Source organism: Pyrgilauda ruficollis, unplaced genomic scaffold (genome assembly GCF_017590135.1).
Source record: "Pyrgilauda ruficollis isolate IOZ18807 unplaced genomic scaffold, ASM1759013v1 scaffold6, whole genome shotgun sequence".
NCBI lineage: Eukaryota > Metazoa > Chordata > Aves > Passeriformes > Passeridae > Pyrgilauda > Pyrgilauda ruficollis.
The window spans coordinates 3461651-3486303 of NW_024527710.1; the positions used below are offsets into that span (position 1 = coordinate 3461651).

The 24653-nt window shown below is 36.8% G+C and overlaps 1 protein-coding gene across 1 annotated transcript in view; it reads left to right on the forward strand.

Moving 5' to 3' along the window:
- The first annotated feature begins 2965 nt into the window (after positions 1-2965).
- HFM1 (helicase for meiosis 1) overlaps positions 2966-24653 on the forward strand; it is a 35246-nt gene continuing 13558 nt past the window's right edge. Inside the window, exons 1-22 of the mRNA XM_041483218.1 lie at positions 2966-2994; positions 4744-4795; positions 5675-5773; positions 6075-6196; positions 7656-7962; positions 8714-8979; positions 10473-10520; positions 12218-12288; positions 12746-12878; positions 15076-15227; positions 15681-15758; positions 15902-16063; positions 16498-16698; positions 16780-16868; positions 17515-17558; positions 17650-17751; positions 19109-19254; positions 19660-19754; positions 20518-20651; positions 21546-21593; positions 23478-23558; positions 24163-24254. Coding sequence (XP_041339152.1) covers positions 5703-5773; positions 6075-6196; positions 7656-7962; positions 8714-8979; positions 10473-10520; positions 12218-12288; positions 12746-12878; positions 15076-15227; positions 15681-15758; positions 15902-16063; positions 16498-16698; positions 16780-16868; positions 17515-17558; positions 17650-17751; positions 19109-19254; positions 19660-19754; positions 20518-20651; positions 21546-21593; positions 23478-23558; positions 24163-24254 — 2442 coding nt within the window. The 5' untranslated portion in view covers positions 2966-2994; positions 4744-4795; positions 5675-5702. The remainder of the gene's footprint in view (positions 2995-4743; positions 4796-5674; positions 5774-6074; positions 6197-7655; positions 7963-8713; positions 8980-10472; positions 10521-12217; positions 12289-12745; positions 12879-15075; positions 15228-15680; positions 15759-15901; positions 16064-16497; positions 16699-16779; positions 16869-17514; positions 17559-17649; positions 17752-19108; positions 19255-19659; positions 19755-20517; positions 20652-21545; positions 21594-23477; positions 23559-24162; positions 24255-24653) is intronic.

Genomic DNA, 24653 nt, shown 5'->3' on the forward strand with positions numbered 1-24653 from the left:
GTGGAATGTGCTTGTTTTGTTAATTTGAAGCATGAGCCTAATACTATACATAATGAAAATAGTTCTTGGTTAGTCTATAACTGAGGGTTAATTTTTGAAAGTGTTAAAAAAACCCAACAAAACAGAACCAAAAAATGTGTTTGGGTAAGATATTTAAAAAGGAAACAAATGTAAAAAATTACAGAAAAGAGCACTTTCTTCACCTCACCATGAAAAAAAACAATAGTGCTAAAAATATTTTAGTTTAGCCACATAAAAGGCAAAGCTGAGGAGCTGAACTTGCGGGAGCAGCGTCTGCGGGGGCGCGGCCGGCGGCAGCGCGGGGCCAGCCCGGGGCGGACACGCGCGGCGGCAGCGCCGGGCCCCGCGGGGCCGCGCCGCGCTCTCCCGGGAGCCGGCCTTGGGAACGCTCCGGCGCGGGAGTCATTCCAGCGCCACGCATCTACTTACTCACCTGCCTGAAGTTTTTGTAGGGGTGGCGCAACATGCCGCCCACGTTTGTAAGTCCTACATTTAAAAATGTTGGTGTAAATCCACCAAAGCCAACGTGATAAAATGGAAGGAACTCCCCTTTTCCTCACCTAACTAGGTAATTTCATTTTTGCTGTATTTTTATTTATATTTTGGTTTACTGGAAAAGGTTGCAGGTGCAAATCTTCTTTAATAATTGAGTTTTACAATTTCTTTAATAAATTAATGATTGCAACCACCTCAAGCACTGATAAAAGTCATGCAGTTCAAGGGTTGCCTGTGATTGCATGCCTCTCCCAGGAATTTCTGCCATGAGCAAGGGTGATTTTTAGAGACCAGTGGTTTTGTCACGTCTCAGAAATTGTGGATAAAGCCCAACAAAGGAAACTGAGAGAAGTCACCACTGATTGTGAGCTCACTTTCATCTTCCTGCTTTTCTACACTTAATTTGTCACTGATTTGTTCAGTTTGTAGGTCCTGGAGAAAACTGAATGTTCTAACAGCTCTGTATTTACCAAGTATGAGAATTATTCTGTTCTCATATGGATCACTGACCAATGTCTGGTGCTCCTGATTTTCTAGTTGTGTTGCTCCAGAACATGCAAGTTTATGACTTAGTATGTGATCTCCATGAGCTGGAAAGACTCAAAACATATGGCAGATCAGATGTTAGGCTTGGGGAAAATCAAAAATTAAACTGTCTCAGAGCAGTTGAGAGACTGCTTTGCTATATATTTTATGTGATTTGTGTGTGTGTGTTGAGGGAGATGTCACCTAGGGAAAGGAATTGAAGAAAAAAACAGCTTTAAAAAATGAACTGTTTGTATTACGGCTTTAAACATTAAAGTCTGGTCAGCTAAAAGCAGATGTTGTGAACCAAGATGGAAACTTGCCTGAGGCCAGAATCAAAGAAGGCATTCACTAATAGTAAGAAGGAAAAATGCTTTCTGGTTTCAGAATTTATTGTAAGCAAAAAAATGAATGCTTTCTGCATGCTTATGCACAAACATTTTCCCACTTTTATTCAGATTACTGAATAAGATTGATGGCTTCAGAATCTAATTTCAGACAATGGGTTCATTATCAATCCTGATTGTATGCTAAGCTCCTTATAAAATCTTTTGTTATTCTGTGCTGGCCAAGATCCTGTCATGTTGGAAGCAGGAATGAAGTGCTTCTCACCTTTGGCTGTCTGCCCAGTAATTAGATGGGGAGGTGGGTTAAAGCATTTAAACGTGTGGTATAAAATTTGGAATATTGTAATATGACCCAATTCTGATGCAAGTCTTTTAAAAGAATAAACAAAGACATGAATATACACTGGATAGTAAAAATAAACATAACATTTCTTGCATTGACCTGGGTCTTAATTGACCTGGGCTTGCATAACTTGAGTGAACACACATTAAGTAAATATACACAAGGTGTAAGAATTTGAAAGTTAAAAATTAATATTTTCAAGAAAGAAAAACAAAAAAGTTGATTAAATAAAAATTATTTATGTTAAAATCAATCAATATTTGAGAAAATATTCTCCTTTTCATCTATTTATGTATGAGGAAATACATATTTACAGTAGCTGCCTCTATAGTATTTGTTGAATGTCATGAAGCTTAACATTTAGACTTTCTTAGACAGTTGTGCCATTTACTGAAAATTTGCTAGTTCAAAAGCTATGCTCTAATGGCAAGTCCAGAATTTTATGCTGCAGTATTTCAGGGAGGAGTGGGGTATGTGACCTAATTCTGCATGTTACAAATACTTTGTCATATTGTTTCAATTCATATAACTTGAAGAATTTTGTTGTATCACTTGAACAGCAAGGAAAAAAACCTTATTATTTTCAAAAATCCACTAAAAGGATCAATATTTTTGCTGTCTTTATTTCTTCCTGCAGGAATCATTTTCCTAACTGAGTTGTATGGTTCAGGAATCAGCTGCCTTTTCCAATTGACATCAGGGTTGAAGTGAATAAGGACTTCTCAAGAGAGTAATTCCCAATAAATCCATGCTTGGACAAGCTCTAAATCCAGCACCACTGGAGTGTCTACACATTCCTCTCCGGCAGTTTTTATGGGGAAATTTAGGCCAATTCTTTCCCATTAGAGGACCTCCGAGTAGGGGCTTTGTCAGGCGCCGCTCCCGGGCCACCCCTCAGAGGGCAGGCAGCGGGCGTGAGGCGGGCCCGCACCCTCCATTTCGCTTCGGCGGGAGCCGCTGAGGGGGTGCCGAGCCGCTGAGGGAGCGCGGGAGCCGCTGAGGGAGCGCCGGGCGCGCACAGCGCGGGGCGGGCTCGGCCGCCATCGCCGCCGGCCCCGCTGAGGCGGCTGCAGCGCGCGGCCCCCCGCGCCGCCATTTTGCGCGGTGGAAGCGGCGGGAGGCGCTGTTGGTGAGGCGGGAGCCGCGGCGTTCTCGTTCCTCGGTGAGGGGGCGGCAGCCTGGCCGTGAGGGCCTCAGGACCTCGCAGGACTCGGGGAGCAGCGCAGTGAGCCGGGGATGCGCTCGGGGCACCGGGCAGTTGCGGTTTGTATGGGTCAGCACCCTTGAAGGTTGTGACCTTCACTTTGGGCCCCTGGAGACAGCATTGTGATGAAATAAGTGTACTGAGGAAAGGATTTGTTTTAGAAGGTGAAAAGTAAGATGGCTTCAAAACTGAGCAAATTCCCTCATGGCCTGCAGTGTTTGCAGTAAGGTGTTTGTTAAAGCAGATACACACGAGAGGTCTTTGCTCCCAGGACTTGGCAAACACCTCTCAGTAAACGTGATTCAGTGGTCTGTGCTGCTCCTGCGAACACCTACGCCCTCATTCTGCCATGTGGAATATGCATTTTCCCTGTGGAATCCAAGAGTACTGAGCATGTGGAAAAGACGCTTTGTTTCCTGGCCATCTTGGAAACGTTTTTGGCTCCTCCCAGCACTCCCACACCCGCCTTTTTTTTTGCTTCTTTCTTTTTCTTTAAAAGTCTGAGAAACTTTTCACTGTTTCACAGGTGGAACAGGTGGGTGAATGGACAGCTGCATAAAGGAGTGTGTTTCTTTTAGATTTCCAGTCTTGTAGAATGACCACGATACCTGTTATTTATATTATCAAGCAATTGGGATTAATAGAGCTGGTCTATTAATCTAAGGAAAAAATTAACATGGAGAGCAGAGCAGGGGCCCGGGAGATCAAACATTGTGCATAACAAAGGCTGCTCAAGAATGGGAATCATAAATCCAGACTCTTAAATGGAAGTAGCATAATCACATTTGATGATTCCCCTCCTGAGGTGGGAAAACCATTTCATACTGGTGTGCAGTATTTGTAGCTCCTTGTAGCTGATGGAGCAGTGATTATTCACTTGGATAGGCACTAACACAGATTATTACTTCTTCAATGGCATCTTGATTAGTGCTCCTCACAGATACTTTCTACTGCCACTACTGATACCAAGCCTGAGAGTTCTTGCTTGAGATTACTGACAGTAAAAGCATGGAGGCAAAATTAAACACCTTTGTTAGATTTATCAGTGTGATTTCTAAATTCTGTATTTATTAATATGAAGGGGAAAGTGGCAAAACCTGGCAGTGAGGGAGTGCCAGAAATTGGTATATGTGATGCTGCAGACTTACAGTGTGTAAAGGGGGCATTGGCAGATTTTTTTGTTTGAAGTCTTCACTGTGTTCACAGATAGTTTTGATCACATGCTCCATATTCTGGTATTATGAAATGTTTTCCTTTATTTAATTTGAAACCTCTCTCTGGAATATTTGGAGGTTTATAGATTCTATAAAAGAAAAGTGCTTTTAAAATTTTTGATTCACAGCTGACAGTCTACAGTAATTAAGGAAACCTGAAGCCTATTTGCAAAGCACTCTTAAAGATCCTTTAAATATATTACTAATGAGACGCTGGAGTACAAAAGAAGTGTCACCTTTGGTTTTATCTCTGTAGATAAAGAAGAAAGGTTTGCTTTGTTATTTTACCTCCAGAGTTGGCCTTTATTGAACTTTATAAACTTAATTTGTATTTTATCATTTGTTTCGGTGAGTCTCAGGTTTTTGACTCATGAAATCATCTGTGTGGTATCCTTTTAGTAAGGTCATTGCTTTTTAAAGTTGTCCTCAAGCAAAATTAAGAGCTGTAAAACTTTTCAACAGAAAGGCATAAAGAAGCATTTCTAATGCCCACAGATGGTGCTAAATGAAAACCACTGAAATTAGCTGGAGTATTTTTAATACTGATATATACAATAAATAATTTAGAAATAATCTCTGGTCCTGCTGTTTCAGAACAAACCTGCTAACAACTTTAAGGTGGTGGGCCCATACTCCAATTATCCAGGTAAGCAATTTGCATGTATGTTTAAAAAAGTCTAATTTGCTTGTAAATTAGAATAATTTTTGGGGTAGCAGTATAACTTTACTTTTTTAGATAACAGTATAATTTTGTTTTGCAAAAATTTGACAGACTGTGATCTTAACAAAGCAATTGGAGAAAAACATTATTGGCTGCAGTTGTATAAAATAATCCCAGAAAAAGCTGAGTTGGAAGGGGCTCAAGGATCATCGAGTCCAACTCCTGGCCCTGCACAGGACACCCCAAGAGTCACACCCTGTGCCTGAGAGCATTATCCAAACACTTCTGGAACTCTGTCAGGCTGCTGCTGTGACCACTGCCCTGGGGAGCTGTTCCTGTGCCCAAACACCCTCTGGGGGAAGAGCCCTTCTCTAATGTCCGTCCTAAACCACCCCTGACACAATTTCAGGCCGCTCTCTTGGGTCCTGTCATTGGTCACTGCAGAGAAGAGATCAGTGCCTGCCCATCTCTTCCCTGCATGAGGAAGTGGAAGAATGTGGTGTGTCCCCTTAGTCTCCTCTTCTCTAGCCTTCTCTAGGCTGAATTTTAGCTTTCTTCTTAGAATTTAAAAACTTTCACATAAACTTTATCTGGATCTTCATTCCTACCCACTTTTTCTTCCCAGATATGTCGTGATAGTAAAGGCTGCTTCAAGTGCTGCCCTATAGGGCTTTTTTAGCAGAAGCAGTATTTTATCAGGAGAGAGAATCTCTGTTTGAAGAATGATTAGGAATGCAGTCAAGAGCTCTAAAAGAAAACAATATAGAAACTAAATATTGGCACTTAGAACTAATAAACTTCGTATTGCTTTAGGTTCAAGTCTAGTAATTTCAGTTTTACATTTTCTTGTGCTGCCCATTGCAGACTAAGAGACTTCACATTTGATCTAAAAATGTTCAACTCTGCAGACATGGTCTTTTCACTGGATAATTTATTTTATGAAAAACCAGATATGAGACAAAGGTAAATCTTTATTATTAGATATAGATAATTGTTTTCCAAACGGAATAATTTTGTAGCAGTGTTTTTTCTTATGGCTCACTTTTTCATCCGTTGATAGAAATGTGGGGCTAGAAATTTCTGGTTCCATAACCCATACTTTGAAATGTTTCTCCAAGCACATTCAGTGATGCAGGTGTATCTTAGAGCTATAAGAAATAAGGGTTAGCAGAAGTTAGGTTATTTATGACTAGTGATTTTGAGCTAATAGTTGTGGAGGGTGCTCAAAAAATGCTTTTACCTCACATTTGTGTGTTAAAAATAGGTGTCTGGAAAATGAAGATCATAAGACTTGGTTTATTGCACCTGCTCCAGCTATTGCTGAAATTCCAGCTGCAGAGGAGTTACAGAGGGAACTGGAAAAAAACTCAGCTAACACTCATATGGGTTAAGTATCAGAGACTAGAATTGCAGAATCATTGCAACAGTTGGAAAAGATGTTTAGGATGATCAAGTCCACCCATAAACCTAACACTGCAAAGTGCAACTAGTGTCAGACAGTGTCAAATATTACTTGACATTGATTTAAATTACTCAACAAATGATTAGTGTGACAGATCATTCCTCTTTTGCTGTGAAATATGAAATATTCCAGGTATGCAAGTAGAGACACAGAAGGCATTTGAGTTGAGAATGATGGTGTTAGATGTGCCAGAAGCATAACAGTCTTCTTTAGGCATAAACATGCCACAGGTTTACTGTGCAGAAGTGTGCAAGGTAAGAAGTGTCATCAGAATTTCAGTTACTGCACATTGTTTCACAAAGCATTGTAACACAGTGTGAAGTGGCTGTAAGAGCATAATGTTGTCACATGGATCTGATGGCCTGTCTGCCACCCAAGGAACAGAGAGTTTATATGAAACTCACTTTTTACTTCCCCTTTTTGGGGCTTTAATCAAATTGTTCAGGCAGCCAAATTTGAATCTGGGCATTAATTGCTGCTAAGTGGCATATTCCTAGACATTCAGGATTATTTTAAGGAAGTTCATTTTAAAGAATGTCATTGCTTTATCTCTGTCAACTAGATTTGTGCATTTCTTAGCTGCTGTGCTGATTTATAATATTCTCTATTTAGGGATTCTAGTAAAACAGAAGGTGTGTTTTTTTCTGCTTTATGCAAGAATAATTCCATTAAGAGCTACTTACTCAAATAAGCTTTTTGATGTTTGTAGAATTAGAACTGTTGGGATTATGTCACAAACAGGGCATTGTAATTTTGAGTTTCTAGATGGGTAACATTGAAATTAAGACAACAAAATAGAGCTGTTTTGTTATCTTGTTGCATTTAGTTGCTTATTTCTGTTGGTGCCTTTCCCTTGCTGTTGCCAACAGCTATGCTTGTTGATCTGGTCGGCCAGGTCAGGACACTGATTCTACTGAGAATTAACCCTGCAAAACGAGATAATTAACCAGGAGGGTTATGAAACCAGCCTGTCACCAACATCAGTACCAGTTCTGACTGTTGAGATTGCAGTGTTTATCTCAGCTGTTTGTAGCAGGAACTTTGGGCCTGGTCATTGTGTCATTTTTTTAAAAGACCATCTGTATTCTGGGACAGGGTGAAGAGTTCTGTCATATAAACTATTTCGTGGTTCTGAACAATAGTTTTTATCCTTTACTTTGCATATGGAGGAAAGAAAGGGACCTTGTTTTTATAACTTTTTAATTGATAGTGCATGCATTACATTCATTAGCATAAGTCATAAAATACACACTAAAGTTCTTGCAATAAGGTAGAAATATCAGTCTGTATAATAGATGTGAATTTGGCTGATTCGATGTGAAAGATACTTGATTAAATGACTGTGAATAAGAATATGAATATTAATGAAATAATAATTTATAGTTTCTGTAGAAGGAAGAAAGCACGAGAAGTTTATACAGCAATGTAAGAGTAACACAGAAAAAGTAGAAGATAAATCATCAGCACCTGTTCATTTTGGCATAGCCCCTGAAAAAGAAGTCCTACAATTAAGTCCAGGAGAAAGAGATAAAATTAGTTTTCAGCGTGAAAATCTGAAAGTGGTTTCATCTTTTCTCTCCTTTGATGAAAATAAATCTAAAAGAATGATAGATTTTTCTCAGCAACCGCAAAATAAAGCATTAAGTGAAAACAGTGATGATGAGAGTGTGCATTCAACATTAAGAAAAAGGTATGTGTCTAGTCAGTTTATCACTGTCAGAATCATATTATTATTTTAGATAAATCTGTTGAACACAAAGTTTGGGATCCTTCAATTGAAGGTACTTTAGCAGGCTCCAGATGCTAATTCTTTCAGTATAAGGAAAAAAATGTTTCTTTTTGGCAATATTTTAGTACTTTAATTAAATGTGAGTCCTGAGCTCAGCCTCATTCATGAGAAAAGTAAGCATTGGTTTGTTGCTTAAATTTTTAATAATTTTCTAGGTAACAAAGCTTTTGGAAAATACTGCTCTGAATTCTTTATCTGCATGGTGACAAGGACGAAGGCTGAGATCATTTGCTTTTCTGAGCAGAGGTCAGCTAGTCAGGAATACCTTGAGCAGTTCTCAGTGTGATTTCAGTGCTGCCTGGGAGGAGAGATTTTATCAATAAACTGCTCTTCTGTGTCCAGCTCCTCCCATTCCTCAGAACCTGGATGTCTCTATTGGTTTTAATGATGCAGAAACTCAGAATTAGTCTGCTATTAGGAGTCAGAGCCCATCTGGACAAGCAATTTCTTTCATGTTCTTTCTGGAATGAAAATGAAGTTAAAATGTATCTTGAAAGGAGTCTTTAGGTCAGATTACGTTAGATACAATTTACTATTTATCTTATTAGTTCTAATAATAGTTTGCTAATACAAGTCTATATCTAGTATTTTTCAAATATTAGATAAACTGTGACATGACAACAAGGTAATGAAAATTCTGGATCTTTTACAGCTTATTTAAAAAGTCTGGCAATGTGCATAAAAATACAGAATTTAAAGCCGGTTCTGTTGATGTGAAAGAAATTGGTACTTACTTAAATACAAGTGAAAACATGAAAGAAGTGACAAAAGAAGGTTTTTTGAGAAATAATCATCATGCTCCAATAACTAAAGACTCAGATTTTACTTTGCATAGGGTAAATAATGAGGAGATTGTGTCTGAAAATGGAATTAAAATTCAATCATTTTCTAATGCTTCAGAGATTCTGGATATCACAGGTAATTATTTTTATTCTATGTCAAGAAAAATAGTCCATTGTCTGTCTTTGGTATATAATAATAAAGAGTATCCAAGATCTGAGGTAGAGTGAAGAACATTTCCCACCAGCTCAAGGTGAGATAACTGGCTAAAATTGATAGAATGTATTGCAGTCCTGTGGAACTTGATTGCATTGTTGTTCAGCATGAACTGGCTAAACAATTTATGAGGAAGATTCACATTTTCAGATGTGCTAAGTCATGTAAACCTTTTTGAAAATGTCATTTCACATCCCCTCAGCAATTTGAAAAAAAACAGCCTTGTCCCTTTGTGTGGTAAAGAGTTTGAAAACAGAAATTGAAAATTAAGTGTTTATTTGTGGTGTGGCTGATATTTGTGTCTTTGTAGAAATATATTTTAAGTCAGAGATACTTAGAAAATGGAGGGAAGTGGTGAGATTTTGATGAAATTATAAAATATATGGTTTAGAAATTATTTTTAACCTTTAATAGTTTTTAAGTAAGTGCAGTTTATTTCTAGATTTTAAACTTTCTGGGACATGACACATCTGTGGAATGTACCTTGTGTGCCTGACTACTACAGAAATATGGAGTAGAAAATTAGTTCTAGCAGAAAAATACAGGGCAGAGCGGTGGCTTAGGATGGGATTTGGAAGCAGGTCAGGAATGAAAAGCGAGATTCCTGTCTCATTGCCTTATGAGCAGTGGAGATTCAATTTGTGGGTGAGGGGACAGCAGTGGATACCATTCACTTTGCCTTCAGCAGGGGTTTTCATACCACACAGTGGCTGAGAAACCACTTACACAGCACTCTGGTACCCATGCAGGGCGCGAGGAGTGCATCAGCAACTGCCTGCTGTAAAAGGGTTGGCTGGGCTCAGAGGGTGGTGGTGCACTGGTCACACTGTCCACGGGCCAGCAGCAAGGGCAGTACTGCAGGGGTGTGCTCTGCAGGAGGGAGCTGACAGCAGTCTCATCAAATTCAGCAGGTACAAATCCACAGTCCTGCCCCAGGGAAAGAGAAGAACCCCTGGTTCCTCTGGGATGGTTTGACTGAGGGCAGCTCGTGGAAGAGTGCCCGGGGCCTGGTGAGCAGCTTGCTGAACTTGAGTGAGCAGTGTGTCCCAGCAGTAACAAAGGCCACCAGCATCCTGGGCTTTGTTAACAAAGCTAGGAAGTTTAGAAAAGTGATTATCCCTCCCTTGGCACTTTTGAGACCACAACTAGATACTGCATCAAGTTCTAGTCAGTGGTACATGCAAGGCACCCTTAAACTGGAGTGAGTTCATGAAAGGGCCACCACTATGGCTTTTTTAAATGATGAGCTAGTGACCTCCCTGTCCTATCCCATCTTCTCCCTTCTATCACCTGGATCTTGTTGCAGCCTTGAAGCTCCTTACAGAACACACAGCTTGGGGTCAGGAAGATACTTTTCATGGTTATTGGTTGAAAATGAATTTTATTTTATAAATGTACTATTTTTACTTCTTTAGGAACTACAGGAAGAAAATTGGAAATTTTGAGGGCTGTTACAGAAATACGTATCCTTCTTGTATTTGCTGGATCTGGTTTTCCTGATTTTATTGCAGTGCTTTTACATTTGCAAAATTAGTGTTTGATTTGTAGCCATAGAAATTAATGCATTACATTATAATAGTTTCAATTTGTAGCATAATGCTGGGAATCAAAGGTTCAAGAGCTGTTTATCCTTTTAACTTCCAAAGCAAGAATGAAGATACGACAACTTGTATGTAGATCATTCATTCCTAAGAAAGCTTGTTCTTATTTCAAATGTTCAAATTTTATCCTTAAAACTTTCTTTTTAAAATATAAAATGTAAAATTTTAATATGCATAATATGTATTTCAGACATTTTCTATACAAATACACATATACACATATATCTCCATAAACTTTAAATAAAGGAAAAATGAATTATTATTTAGGCTTATTAGGAAAACTGTATCTTACTTTCTACCCCATTTTCTTAGAAGAAAATTAACTTAATGTATTCCTTGTTGGTCTGTACCTATGTTGTAGTGTGCCTATACCGTATTTCCATTCTTTAAGCAGATTTTACCATCATTTTCTTGCTTCTTGGCCCTGCCTTGAACATGAAATAAAATCAAGCATTCATCTATATCTATCAGACTTCTGGGTTTTTTACACACTCTTTTCAATACTTTGTTTCTAGGAACCTGTCAAATGGTAGGTTAAATGTCAGGAAGAGGAAATGTCTACATTTCGGCACCTTAAATTCATGTAAATAGCTTTAAAAAGTCACAGTGAAAAAAATTATTAAGGATTCCATTGTTGTGAATTTACCAGTTAAGGATCATTAATTCTTTGCAGCATAAAAAGAAATCACTTATTTAGAGCAGGGATTTTAAAGATTTTCTTAAAAAAATCCTTATTTTCTTTATTCTAATGTTATTTGCTTTTCTTTACCCATTTTGAACTGCTTTTATTTCTTGCTTTACTCCTGTATCTTTTCCTTTGTAGTCATTTAATGTGACATGGATCTGAGGCCTTGGCAGTTCATTGTTGCTGTGGGTGTCACACCTGCCTGTGCTCACCCTCAGCCTGAGGAGATGCTCACAGTCAGGCTGCTCATGTGGCTGCTCTGCAAGTCCAGGGATCAGCTCACTCCTCTGGAGCTGGAACCTAGCAATGCTCCCTTTTCATCTCCTGCATCTTTTAGATAAGAATGTTGTCTGAAGAACATGCGTTATTGGCAACTGAAAAATATCTTTAAAACCATTTAAAAAGTGATCATTGGTGAATTTTTTGCTACTGTTATGTCTGGGCATACAGTATTATGCTAAATAATTTGTATTTGTTGTATTACAAATATTATGTGACTGCTAACACCTTAGATAGGCTAACAGCAGAGTTGTGCTGGTTCATTTATCTGGTTTGTCCTTTGCAGCTTCACATTCCATAATTGTCTGCCATGCCATGAAGCCTATGCCAGGGAGGAGGTTCTTGATTATTGGTATAATCCTGAGACCTCTTAAATAGGTTGTGGTTTTTCCAGTGATAAGGAATATACGGCGCACCAAGAATCTGAAACTACTGACTAATTTAATAGGTTACTTTTGGGGGAACTTTTTACAAGCCTGTGTAATATTGTGGTATGTTTTAAGTTTGCATTTAGATTGCAAGAACAAGATGCATTTACATTCCTAAAATTTTATAATTTATGCTCTAGTATTTTAAATTCCTTAATACTCTCAAGCAACCCAATTTAGAAGTATTTTTAAGGAGTTTCCATATTTTAACTATGCACAGTCAAAAGCTTTGGATGATGTAAGTATGGAACATAAACTGCAGCTGCAAGTAGTTCTTTGTAGATAAATTTAAGTGGTACTTTGATATTCAGAGCATAAAAGGGATTAGAATACTATAATATATCTAGAACCTCTTCCTGGAATAGTTTATCAGGGTTGTGCTTAGCTGGGAGAAGAGACCAGAAGAACTTTAAAAAGTGTTTTTCTCAGTTTAAAATACGTTTATGTTAAGATGAGAATTATAGTTCAGCATACAGATTGGTAATATATTTGCAAGGAGGAGGAAGGGTGGGTGAGTGGCGCTGCGGAGGAGGAAGGAGGGAAGACCTTGTCAGAGGAAATTGAGGGAGCTTCACATGGACACACTTGGCTTCTAAGATGGTGGAGGATAAAATGTGTGGAGAGGAAGCACAGTTATGCAAACCTTTCATTTGTCATTATTGAACACTTAACAGGACTTGGCAATTCTTTCCTAGCTTTTATATACGGATAGGAACTTTGTGATTTGTGCTCCAACTGGCTCTGGAAAGACTGTAATGTTCGAACTAGCTATTACCAGATTACTCATGGAAGCCCCACTGCCTTGGTTAAATATTAAAGTTGTTTACAGTAAGTATTATGCAGCTTGAAACATTTTGGTGACAGAACAGAACATGTCATTCTGGGAATGCAGAGATCTGGTGTGAGTCCAGGAATAATATTGAGATTAAATACATTAAGATATTTCAACCTGCTTCATTCTTTAAAAAGTTGGTTTAGTGTTTATTTGTGGTACCATTGAAACTGTTATTAGTATTTAACAGCACTGTGTAATTGTAGTGTTCAGCATTGCCTATACAAATAAAAATTAGAAAATCCTGTAGAAGTTTGTCCTCCAAGAAGGCGAGATGTACACAAAAAGGTAAGGAAGAAGCAAAGGAAACTAAAATAAATTCTTAGTGCATGGTTTCTGGCCGGCACTATCTTTTGTATGGCTGGCTGTTGCTCTCAGATGAGGATCAAATTTTCCAGTAGTCGCTTACCTGGCAAAGTTTCCTGCTGTTTTCTGGATACTACCTCAAAGGCACCAGAACTGTGATCTTCATGAATTTAACTGATCTGTGTAGAAATATGAAAATACTTGAAGATACTCACACCAGTTACACTTCTTTTCTTTCCTTCCTAGAGAACTGAGTTAATATTGTGTAAATTTGATGAAATTGGTGATTTTGTCCCAGTTTTAATTTATTCATACATGCTTGTCAGCCTTGTTATTAAAGGTTTTATCCTTATATTTACAAAAGCTTCATATTTGTTTTTCTATTCGATTTTGTTCAACTTCTTACAATAAAGCTAGTGTTGCTTTAGAGTTTACTGTGTACTGATCTTAGAAGCAGGCATGTGCTACAGGTTCTCTGTCAGCTGGACCAGTTTGAGTGTATGGTAATAGTTTCCACTTGCTGTGGTAAAATTACTACAACTTGGTTTGTTGGAACTGTCAGTAAGGAAGCAGTTAGCTGCTAGTGGTGTTAAATCTGCTGACCTTTCCGGATTCCACAGTGATGGAGAATGAGACTTGTCAGTTTTCTGAATGTTAGAACAGAGGTGGTGATCAGCCTACGTCCTGCTGGTGTGAGCCCTGGTGCGTGGTTCATCAGCGGCCCCATATATGTGAGTTAGCTTGCGGTCGTTCTGTGGAGTTGTTTTCCAGTAGCTTTATATCAAAGGACTGGTGACTGTAGTTCCAGGAGCAGTCACTTGCTTCTCACGTTCTTGTATTGATGGAGATTATTAGCTTTGTGATTTTGTGAATTACTTGCTGGTAGCTTAATCAATTTTCTGGAGCTAATTACTTCTCTGATACTCTTATGAGATTTTACACCTCTTTCTGAAGCAGAGACTGGTTCTTCAAATTTCTTCATTTTAGAGATCATTTGTGAGCTAATATGCAGAAATAATTCATATTCCAGTGCCTCTAACTAACCTGGAATGTAATCACTGCAAGATCTATTATACTAGGGCTGTTTAGGGCTCATGCTTAGATTGCCTCTTTCACATACTTCACTTCATTTTCCATATAGATGAATCATCTAGTATAGCCTTATGTGTATTGTTAATATCAGTCCTTATTGAGAATGACATCTGTTTTCTGGAAAAAAAGAGTCTGCAAAAATACAGTGTGTATTCTCAGGGAAAAAAAAATTAGTAGATTGTTTTAGGACTCTGTTCACAAGAATAGCACAAGAACTGCTACCTGCTGTGTTAGCTGCCTCATATGACCCTACACGTAACTGTACATTTGATTTTGATAGAATACCAGAAGAAATAGAAGTGTGTCTATTGCTCTTGGATGGTTTCTTACTTACACTTTGCTCTCTGAATACAGAATACTCAAATAATTCTTAACTGGGAAAAGGTTGGTATTTGTATGATTTTCCATTAGAAAAGATGTATTTCCTGTGGTTTCTTCCATCTGTGAGAAAACCTTTGATAGCTGAATGGTTGTTTCCATGTGGTACTGCAAAGAAAATCAAACCCAACAGGATAAAGGATTAAGAGAGAGCATAAATAATCTTAATTAAAGGGTTCTGTTTCTGCTTGCTTATGGGAATAACTAGGGCCCAAAGCTCAACATTGTGCACATGAAGTAGGATAATAAGAACAGTAACACCAGTTACAGATTTTATGGTTCTGGAAGCAAAGCTGAAAATTAGGGAAATTAAATTCAAGAAGGCATCTTACTAAAGAAACTAAATGCATACATTTCTAATACAGTTGAAGATTTGGTGTTCCTGATTTAATTCTCATTATTTGCTGTTGTTTTTAGTGGCTCCAATAAAAGCTCTCTGCAGTCAGCGTTTTGATGATTGGAAAGAAAAATTTGGACCTATAGGACTCACCTGCAAGGAATTGACAGGAGATACACTGATGGATGATTTATTTGAAATACATCATGCTGACATTATTATCACTACACCTGTAGGTTTCATTTCCAGTTCTTACAATAACTTAGAATAAACAGATACTAGTGGTCTTCAGTGGTCTTCTAATTGTATGCTTTTTTTTTTTTTTTTTTTTTTTTTTTTTTTTTTTTTTTTTTTTTTAAAAAATGGTGTTTTTTTTTTTTTTTTTTTTTTTTTTTTTTTTTTTTTTTTTTTTTTTTTTTTTTTGGTAATACACAGTAATTTTATGATCCTTTTGTTTGTCTGCACACTGCTGTACACACTATCAGTTCATATAAATAAAAGTTAGTAATATATTGATGTGCCAGATGAAACATAGATGGCATTAGCTTGAATTCATTTAATTGTTTCTGTTTAAAGGTTTATTGAAGTTTAGGCATGTCTCCAGGTACTATAGTTGTGGCATGTGTTGGCATTTAAACCATCTTTCATCTTCTGTTGTTGTTTTGATGTGTTTTTTTCCTCCAAGGAAAAGTGGGATAGCATGACTAGAAGGTGGAGAGACAACTCTATAGTCCAGCTTGTGCGACTGTTTCTCATCGATGAGGTAAGAAAATGAATGAGGATTTATGCACTGCTTTTGTATCTTTTGTTAAGGTAAAAGGAACCTTAGAAAATATTAAATGTATTTAGCACATGTCCAGATTGTAACTGGAAAATATTTAGCACATGTTTTAAAATTCCTGATAGGTACACGTTATAAAGGATGAAAGCCGCGGCGCAACTTTGGAAGTTGTAGTCAGTCGGATGAAAACTATTCAGTCTTCTCTTTGGCGATTCTTAGAGAAGCACCACACTGTTCCTCCCTTGAGATTTGTAGCTGTTTCTGCAACAATCCCAAATACTCAAGATGTAAGAGTTACATTTTAACTGTATTTTGATCAATGGAGTTATGTTTTATATAATTGGTCTGGAATTACAATTTTAGATTGATAGCAAAATAGTAATTTTTAAGCTGTCATCTGAAGACAGCTATGAGGCTGCTGCTAATGTAAGATTATCTTCAACTGTAGGGAAATGTCAGCCATGTATGGACATGCTTCAGTTTTAGATTTCTGCTTTTGATTTTTGCCTCTTATGTGCAAATGACAACAGACTTGAGATTTCAGACCAAATTATATTGGTCCTGCAAAAAGCAGAACCTCACCTGTGATTTTAAGTGATAAAAAAATGTGTTACTAGTTTACATGTGACAAAAGCTAAGTAAATTATTCTGTGATGCTGTTAGAGCTGGAGCACAATTAAAAGAAGGAATTTATCTTTTCTGTTCTACTTCTTTTTTAAAGATTGCAGAATGGCTTTCAGACAATAAGATGCCTGCTGTATGCCTGAAAATAGATGAGGATCAACGACCAGTGAAGCTACGCAAAATTGTGCTTGGTTTTCCTTGCAGTGACAATCAGACAGAATTCAAATTTGACTTAACTCTTAACTACAAGATAGCTAGCATTATACAAACCTACTCGGAGCAAAAACCAGCACTTGTGGTACAACAGCTTTTTTTTGTCATGTTTGAAATGGTTTCTTTCTTGAAAGTATTGATTCAAAAAAATATCTTTTATTTATAGTTTTGTGCCACAAGAAAAGGAGTACAGCAGGCTGCTTCTGTTCTTGCAAAAGATGCTAAATTTCTACTGAGTATAGAACAGAAACAAAGGTAGTTTTCTATTTAAATTGGAAATAAGTGTTTGTGCATTTTAGTAAACCTGTGATATCTGTGAAGAATGCTGTTGAGCTAATACAGTTTCTAGCACAGGAGTGTGCAACAAAATCATCATCACTGTTGACATTCTTTTTGGTAAATTGGCACTCTTCTTGGGAGGTTTTATTTGCTTCTCAGAGTTTTAGGATACCTTTCACAAACATGCAGTTGTTTCTCAAAGCTACTTTCTAAACATAAAAATGCTAATTCTTATTGCCCTCTGAGACTTTGTAGTGCAAAGATTAAGCATATGAATAGTTGAATTGGATGTGACTTTACCAGTGTTTTAAGTTTCTTTACTTTATCAGATACTGTTGTTAAATACAGCCATATTAATTATTATTTACTTCAGTCATGGCAGCTGCAGAAGCTACTCCTGACTTTGGACCTAAAATATGATCTTATTTGCTTTATGTGAACAACACATAAGGATTGTTGATTGTCACTTGGAAAGATGACCAGGCTCGAAAAGCTGCAATAGCTGCCCCAGAGAGTCAGTCTGTTCTCTTTGAGGATGGGAAAGGTGGTGGTTGAAAATTACCAAAGAATGTATATTTTTTAATTTGGTTTTTCTTTGTTGTTGTTTGTGTGTGTTGCATAGATTACAGGGGTTTGCAAATTCATTGAAAGACTCCAAACTGAGAGGTAAATATAACCTACAACTTCTCTGGTCTGTGATTGAATATTTGCTTGAGAAAACCTAGTTAAATGATGTATATAATAATTTCCTTATCAGACCTGTTGACGTATGGTGTGGCTTATCATCATGCGGGTATGGAGATCTCGGACAGAAAAATAATTGAAGGAGCTTTTACTGCAGGAGACTTGCCAGTACTTTGTAAGTAAAATTAATGTAGAAAGCCAACATTTCATTTATGTATCCTGAGAAGATTGAAGTTTGGAAGTAATATTTTATGGTTCTATAGTTTGCTTAATCTTTGGAAGTTGTGAAATCCAGGTAGAGGTGTTTTTGTGTTTCACATGTACTTTTATCCAGTGAGCCTGTATCCATATGCACTGTTACTACTAAAGACCGTAGAATTTCTTTTCACCACACATGGAGGTCATCCCCCTCCTATGTCCATATAGGTCTGGCCATGTCCATTTCCTTTTCCTACCATTGAACCCCTCTCATTGAAGTGGAGTTCTATGCTAGTGAATCTTTCTTCCAAGTTTCCAAGATGTTTTCTTTGCAACTGTGGCTTCCCTGAAGGTAATTGTCTACATTTATGCATCTTAGGTGGGCAGGATGCTATTTTCAAACTCCCATGTGTTGTGACTGACGGGGAGGTCCCTAAGAAATATTCCATCTGTTGTTATGTGAAATGAGAAGGGATCTGAGATGTGATTGTCTCATCTCCTCTGGGCTTTCTTTTTCTGTAAAAAAAAGATCTAGACCCCTATGGGGAATTGTCTGTGTGGTTCATGTACAACACTAAATGATTTGTGGATTTTTTTCTTTCCTGTTACAATGATCATAAGAAAAAATAATATAATTACTAATTTTAATTTTCATTTCCAAATGAATTGAAAATTTCAATAATGCTTTGTTTTCCTAGCAGAATAGTAATATCAGTTGGCCCATATGACTGGCTTTTTGTGTTGAATTCTTGCCACTGCATGTATTCTTTAGAGAAAGTGAATTAGGAAACATGAGTATAAGGTTACTTGCCACATACGTGACTGATGTTTTCCGTGTGCGAGCGTGGATTGGTAAAGTGTTGTGATAGTATTGGTGGTGATTCTGGTTTGGTACCATGGATATAAACAATGCTAATGACTGATGACTTAAAAAAAAAATCTTAATATTGACCACTACTAAGCAAGATGAAGCCATGGCTCTAGTCAAATACAGAGCCTTGAAGAAATAAGAGTAAGGTTTCTTCATTGTGTGTCTGTTATATTGAACATGGATCATGGTCTGGATTATCTCCAAGTATAAAGGAATGTTTAAGTGAAAGTATCTGGGACGTAATTTGTTAAAGAATATGAGAACAAATGAATGCTGATAATCAGATACACAGAAACTGTTATGCAACTGCTTGTCTGTAATCTACATCAAATTCTTGGTGGTGCCCACTGATTCCACTAGAAACTAAGAACACTTAGGCATCAAGAGTTAAGTTACCTATTTTCTGTTTGATTAGTGTCTGCGAGGCATTTTGATGGTGTTCATATACTTTGATCTGATGTAGTTACTACTAGCACCTTAGCTATGGGAGTCAATCTGCCTGCACACCTGGTGGTTATAAAATCCACAATGCATTATGTTGGAGGCGTGTTTCAAGAGTACAGTGAAACTGATATTCTGCAAATGATTGGGAGAGCTGGAAGGCCTCAGGTAAGTGAATGTTTTATTGTATTGATGCTGTCTATAGGCAAATTAGTAGAAGCTATTCTTGCAGAAGAAAGTACAATGCCAGTGTAGCATTTGGTTTTTAAAGGACTATTAATACTTAAATTACTCCTAGGTAACTTTTCTGTTGAGAAAGAAATCTGTTTGCTTTTGTATTGTCCATCAAAAATCACTGCTTCACCTTGCAGTGGAAAAAGATCTGAAGGTTACATTTGGGTTGCATAGTGAATGGGGATTAGAGAGAAAGTAGGAAACTGGCGTACAATACCCATTTCAGACAGGATTTTGAGAAAAGAGTTTTAGTGGATTCAGCAGGTATGTGATGCATATTCAGCTGTGTTTTTTTCTAAGAACTAAAGAGCAGCTTTTATTTGGGGTTTTATTTTTCAGTTTGACACTACCGCTACAGCAGTTATTTTGACCCGTTGCAGTACCAGGGAGAGATATATACAGATGTTAAATGGTGCTGATATAATAGAGAGCAGGTAACTAAGTATTTTTTTATAAGACTCTGGATAGTAGCTAAACTTCATCATTTCTACAGAATGTGTTTTTCTTCACGTGGATTTTGAGCTGCTTCTTTGGTCTTATTTAGAAGAAATCAAGAAAGAATTAAGGAAAATAAAGCCAAGCTATTCAGTATTTAATGGTCTCTTGTTTTATTAGCCAAAAGAATCTTAAGCTAAAAAAAAAAAATCGTTTTAGATTCCTGCTGGAAAACTGAGGAAGCTGAAAGAGTATTTATTGCAGACAAAAAGCAGGAATTGAAGACAGCCCATGTCTCTGAATTTCTAGATTATAGAGTCTGGAAAATACTAGACTATATTTGTTGTCAACAGATTATCATGAGAACTGTGTAGGAAAGTTAGCACGTTAAAAGGTAAAATAGGAAATTTTACTCATTTAATTTTGCTAACATTTAATTTTTCAAATATATTTAGAATATCAACAGCACAGAATGTCTGTGGTGTAACTTTCAAATTTATGTAACTTTGTTTTCTAGTAAATGTGGAACTTCACAGTTGACAGTTGATTTTTTTCTTGCTAGACATTATGCCATAATAAACAAATTACATTGTGATTACTTACATAATCTTTACTGTATTCTATCAATTTCACTGATTACAGTGAACAGTTGTGTTTTGGGGGGAGGGGTTTGTTTGATTTTGTTTCTTCCCAAAAATTAGTTTTAGCACTTTTTATATTGCTCATTGACAAATGTCCTTAACTCTTGTTTTTTTCCACTAGCTTGCACAGGCACCTTGTTGAACACTTAAATGCAGAAATAGTGCTCCATACTGTCACGGATGTCAGTGTAGCTTTGGAATGGATACGATCAACATTCTTGTACATTAGAGCCTTAAAAAATCCAACTCATTATGGTTTGTTTGGTTTTATTTTTTTAATTCACCTAACTATGGCATTAGGATCTGTTATGTCCGTATTACTTTTTCTATCATTTTCTTATGGACTGTTATTTCATAATGTGATGAAAACAAGATGTGCCATGTGGCCTGTAAGATTTTGTTCTTTAACATAAGTAGTGGGAGTTTCAGCATGGTATAACATTTAAAAACTGTGAAGAAGACATTTACAACTTCATAATCCATTTTTCTTTATCTTAATATGCTGGACCATGTATTAATATAGTATCAAGCCATAATGTCTTTTGCACTGCTGAATATGTAATCTGCTAAGAAAAATAATAGTCTAGTATTTCATAGTTTTTTCTAGAATAAAATTCTAGTTATCTTAATTCCAGTGTCTTCAGTTTGTCTTGTCCAGAACATTATCCCAGTCCCCAGCTCTGACCATATCTTTGTTCCTGCCCACTTGCTCTATGCCTGATTTTGAAGTCATTGGCTAATTGCTGGAGACAATTTTTTATAAGGATTTGTAGCTGGAACATAGCACATCTAGTACTTGAATGGAGGTTACAATTTAGGTGGCTTCCTATATTCTAAAATAAGCAAACATGTACCAGGAAGTTTTCACTGACATTTCTGAAACTTTTAGGACTCTGGTATTTTACATGGAGCAATGTCTGCAGCTTTTACCTTTGCGCATCTGTTCTAGCAGCCTCTTACTGATACTTAGATAATTGCACCCTGTAAGACTTCTGACTTGTTTGCAGCATAATAAATATTTCCACATTTTACACTTTGGGCTATTTGTCTGCTTCCTAACAATCAGCAAATCAGTTTAATGGGTATTGATGTTGAGGATGAAGCATGTGATAGTACTAGGTTAAAACAACTTTTGTCTTTGCCATGAAGGTTTTTCATCTGGATTAGATAAAGTTGGAATTGAAGCAAAATTACAAGGTAAGTGGCTTGTTAGCTTTTTTCAGTAAAATGTTACAATTTAGGGTGGGTTCACCCATGTTTATTATCTATATCCATTAATTTCAATAGATCTATTTGCAGAACAAATGAAGTCTACTGTATGTTATTAATTTTATTTTGTTATTAATATTTTTGAAATACTATTGGTGTCTTTTTTAACTGGTAGAAAAATTTTTCTTGTATAGATGAAAATCATTTAATGCCTTACATACCTCATCTCCATATATATGCTCAGAAATATGGAGCAGAATACTTTAATTTTGATTGTTTGTCATTCTTCCTAATTTTCCTTTGATTGATCTCACTTGCTTTCATTAATTTGTTACTATACTTTCAAAAAAGTCCTTTGCAGAAAATGTTGTCTTCCATTCATAAATTTAGCCTTGAAAACAAAGGATATAAAATGTAAACATCTTTGCCTTCTCCAGAAACAATTTAAAATTGCATGAGTTTAAGAGGCTATTTTTTTTTGCTAAGACTTGAATAGAACCCAGTTATTAAACCCAGTTTGTTTTTTTTTTTAAAGTACTGCATTTTAGTTATTTGCAGTTCCATTAGAAAATATACAGCTCACAAAATCATTTGGGAATTGGTGCCTATTAACTTTAAATACAGAAATAGCATACAAATCTACAAATACGATTTTTTTTTCTTCAGTGAAAGTCCTCATGTCCATCCAGACCATCTGGATTTAAAATATCTGGAGGAGGGTCTGGTCCATGAAAACATGGACAGATAAAATGCCCAGAAATTTGTAGAGCTTGTACTTGGACTCCACTTACACATTTTTGACATTACTTGTAGGAAACATTTGTGATTGGTTTTGGGCTTGGTGGAATGATGCTGCGGCTGTTCATTGTGTAAGGGTTTCAAGGGCCTTCAGGCACTCAGCATATTTGCTACCACTTGAAGTTCCCAAATGTGAGAGACATTGACTCTGACTTGCAGACAGTGAAAACAGTACTTATTAGTAAGAAAATATGCCTTTTTCAGTAGTTTTCTATCTTTTCCTGTCTTTTACATCAGGAGTTTTCTATTCTTGCCATGTAGGTTGAAAGGAATAGAGGGAATGAAATGTGATACTACCTAAATAAACCTTTATGGGAGAAGGCATGGTTTAAAATTTACAGATAGTGCTAGAATAATTCAATTAATGCTTTTTTTGGTGTGGATTATATTTCCTTGCAGTTCTGATGTTAAAACTAGATCATCTTCCCTGCAACATGAAATAATTTGTAGTAATGTATATAATGTGTTCATATATTTCACATGTAAAGTGAATGATTGCTAGGGGAATTATCTCTTTGAGTGCTGTTCTAACTGACTTTTAAATTCTGAATATTGCCTTAGTCTTGAAAAAGAGAGAACAAAAGCACTTTGGTCATTCTTATGCAGATACCTGACACAACGGGTTTAGGTAAATAAATATAAATGCACTTGATACAGTATGAAAATTTCTAATGAAGGATTCATGAATATTTGTGGGTATTTGAAATTTGAACCATTTTGGTGTTAACTCTGTTAACAGAAGTGCAGAAGTCTTTTGTATAAGTGCTTGTGGGCTCTCTGATCTGTCATTCAAAATTGAATATGGCAACCTACATTCCAGGGTCTAGTTTGTTTTCCTTTGCAACTTTTGCCTTACTGAAAAACGGTTGGCTTGTCCTTATCAATTATCTTTCCGTGAGTTTCCCCAGAGAGAAGTTAACCACCAACTTTAATAGCAGGATTCCAAAACCTTTACTTTTGTTCAGTGGAATTACTTGGGCATACATTCATACCATTTGATGATGATGTTTGTGGTTTGTACATGGATAAGGTATTTTTAGTACATGCAGAAAACATTTTTCAAATTTTTGACAGAACTGTGTCTGAAGAACTTAAATGATTTATCATCTTTTGATTTGATCAGGATGGATGAAGCAAATAATTTCAAACCAACAGGTGACACTTGTTTCAAATAAACTAATTTTCAGAAGTGATGGAGAGATAGTAGTGAACTAGGAAGGGTCTCAACTACCGTTGTGACCCATTAATAAGAGTACATAAATGTAGTAGAGAGTAAAATCTGAGGGATTGTTTGAGTAGAATATATGGACAAGTTTCTTGACCAAGTCAGGGATGTTCATTCTCTTGTTTCATGAATAGATCTTCTCTTGTTTCTGAAAATCTGTTGCAGATTGCAGAACACTGTGACAGGATGGTTGTGGCACTGAAGGACAGGTTTTATCAATACCTGCTCTTCTCTACAGTCCTCTGCTAGAGGTGTTTGGCTTCTTAGCAACCACAGTTCGCTGCCTGGTGTGTTAGTGGGACTTAATCTCCGTTGGAGAGAATTGCCACTGGCACGTGGCTCTTTCTGCCACTCTGTGATCGGGTCAGGCATGTCCATCACACAGCTGGGGGCAGTAACATACTGAGTAGTGGGGGTAAATCTCACAGAGCCCAGTAATAAGAAAATTAACTTAATTTTGTGGCTTAAAGAACTCTAAGCCACTAAAATATACTTGACATACTTATTTTTTTAAGGTATATGCTTCTTTTACAGACACTGGAAGATTAATGGCATGGTATTACATTGCATTTGATACAGTGAAGCAGTTTTTCACAATTAAGGGAACTGAGACACTAAATGAATTGGTAATATGACTTTTTAAAAAAAATTACACATGTTCAATTGTTTTTAAACAGTCTAAGAAAAGAAGCGTAAGGTGTTATTTATTTTCAAGAGCTCAGGCTTTGTTTATATAAAGTTTTAGAGAATATATCTAATTAAATTCTATATGGAGTATTTTTGAGACTTTGTACTTAGTGTTGGAAGTCAAAAGATCTCATTCTCCCTTCACTAACCTTGCTTATGAAGATGCAAAGTTGCTGAAGCTGTTCTGTTTATGTATTAAAAGCCTTAATGTTTTCTGCTTTAGTAGGTTTTATTTGTTGCGAAAAACAGCTGCATCAAGAGCAGGTTTTACTTTTAAGGGAGTTGTCTTTCTGTTTTAAGTAACTTTCCTCTTTCAGCTAACAAGTTGTTATCTGAAA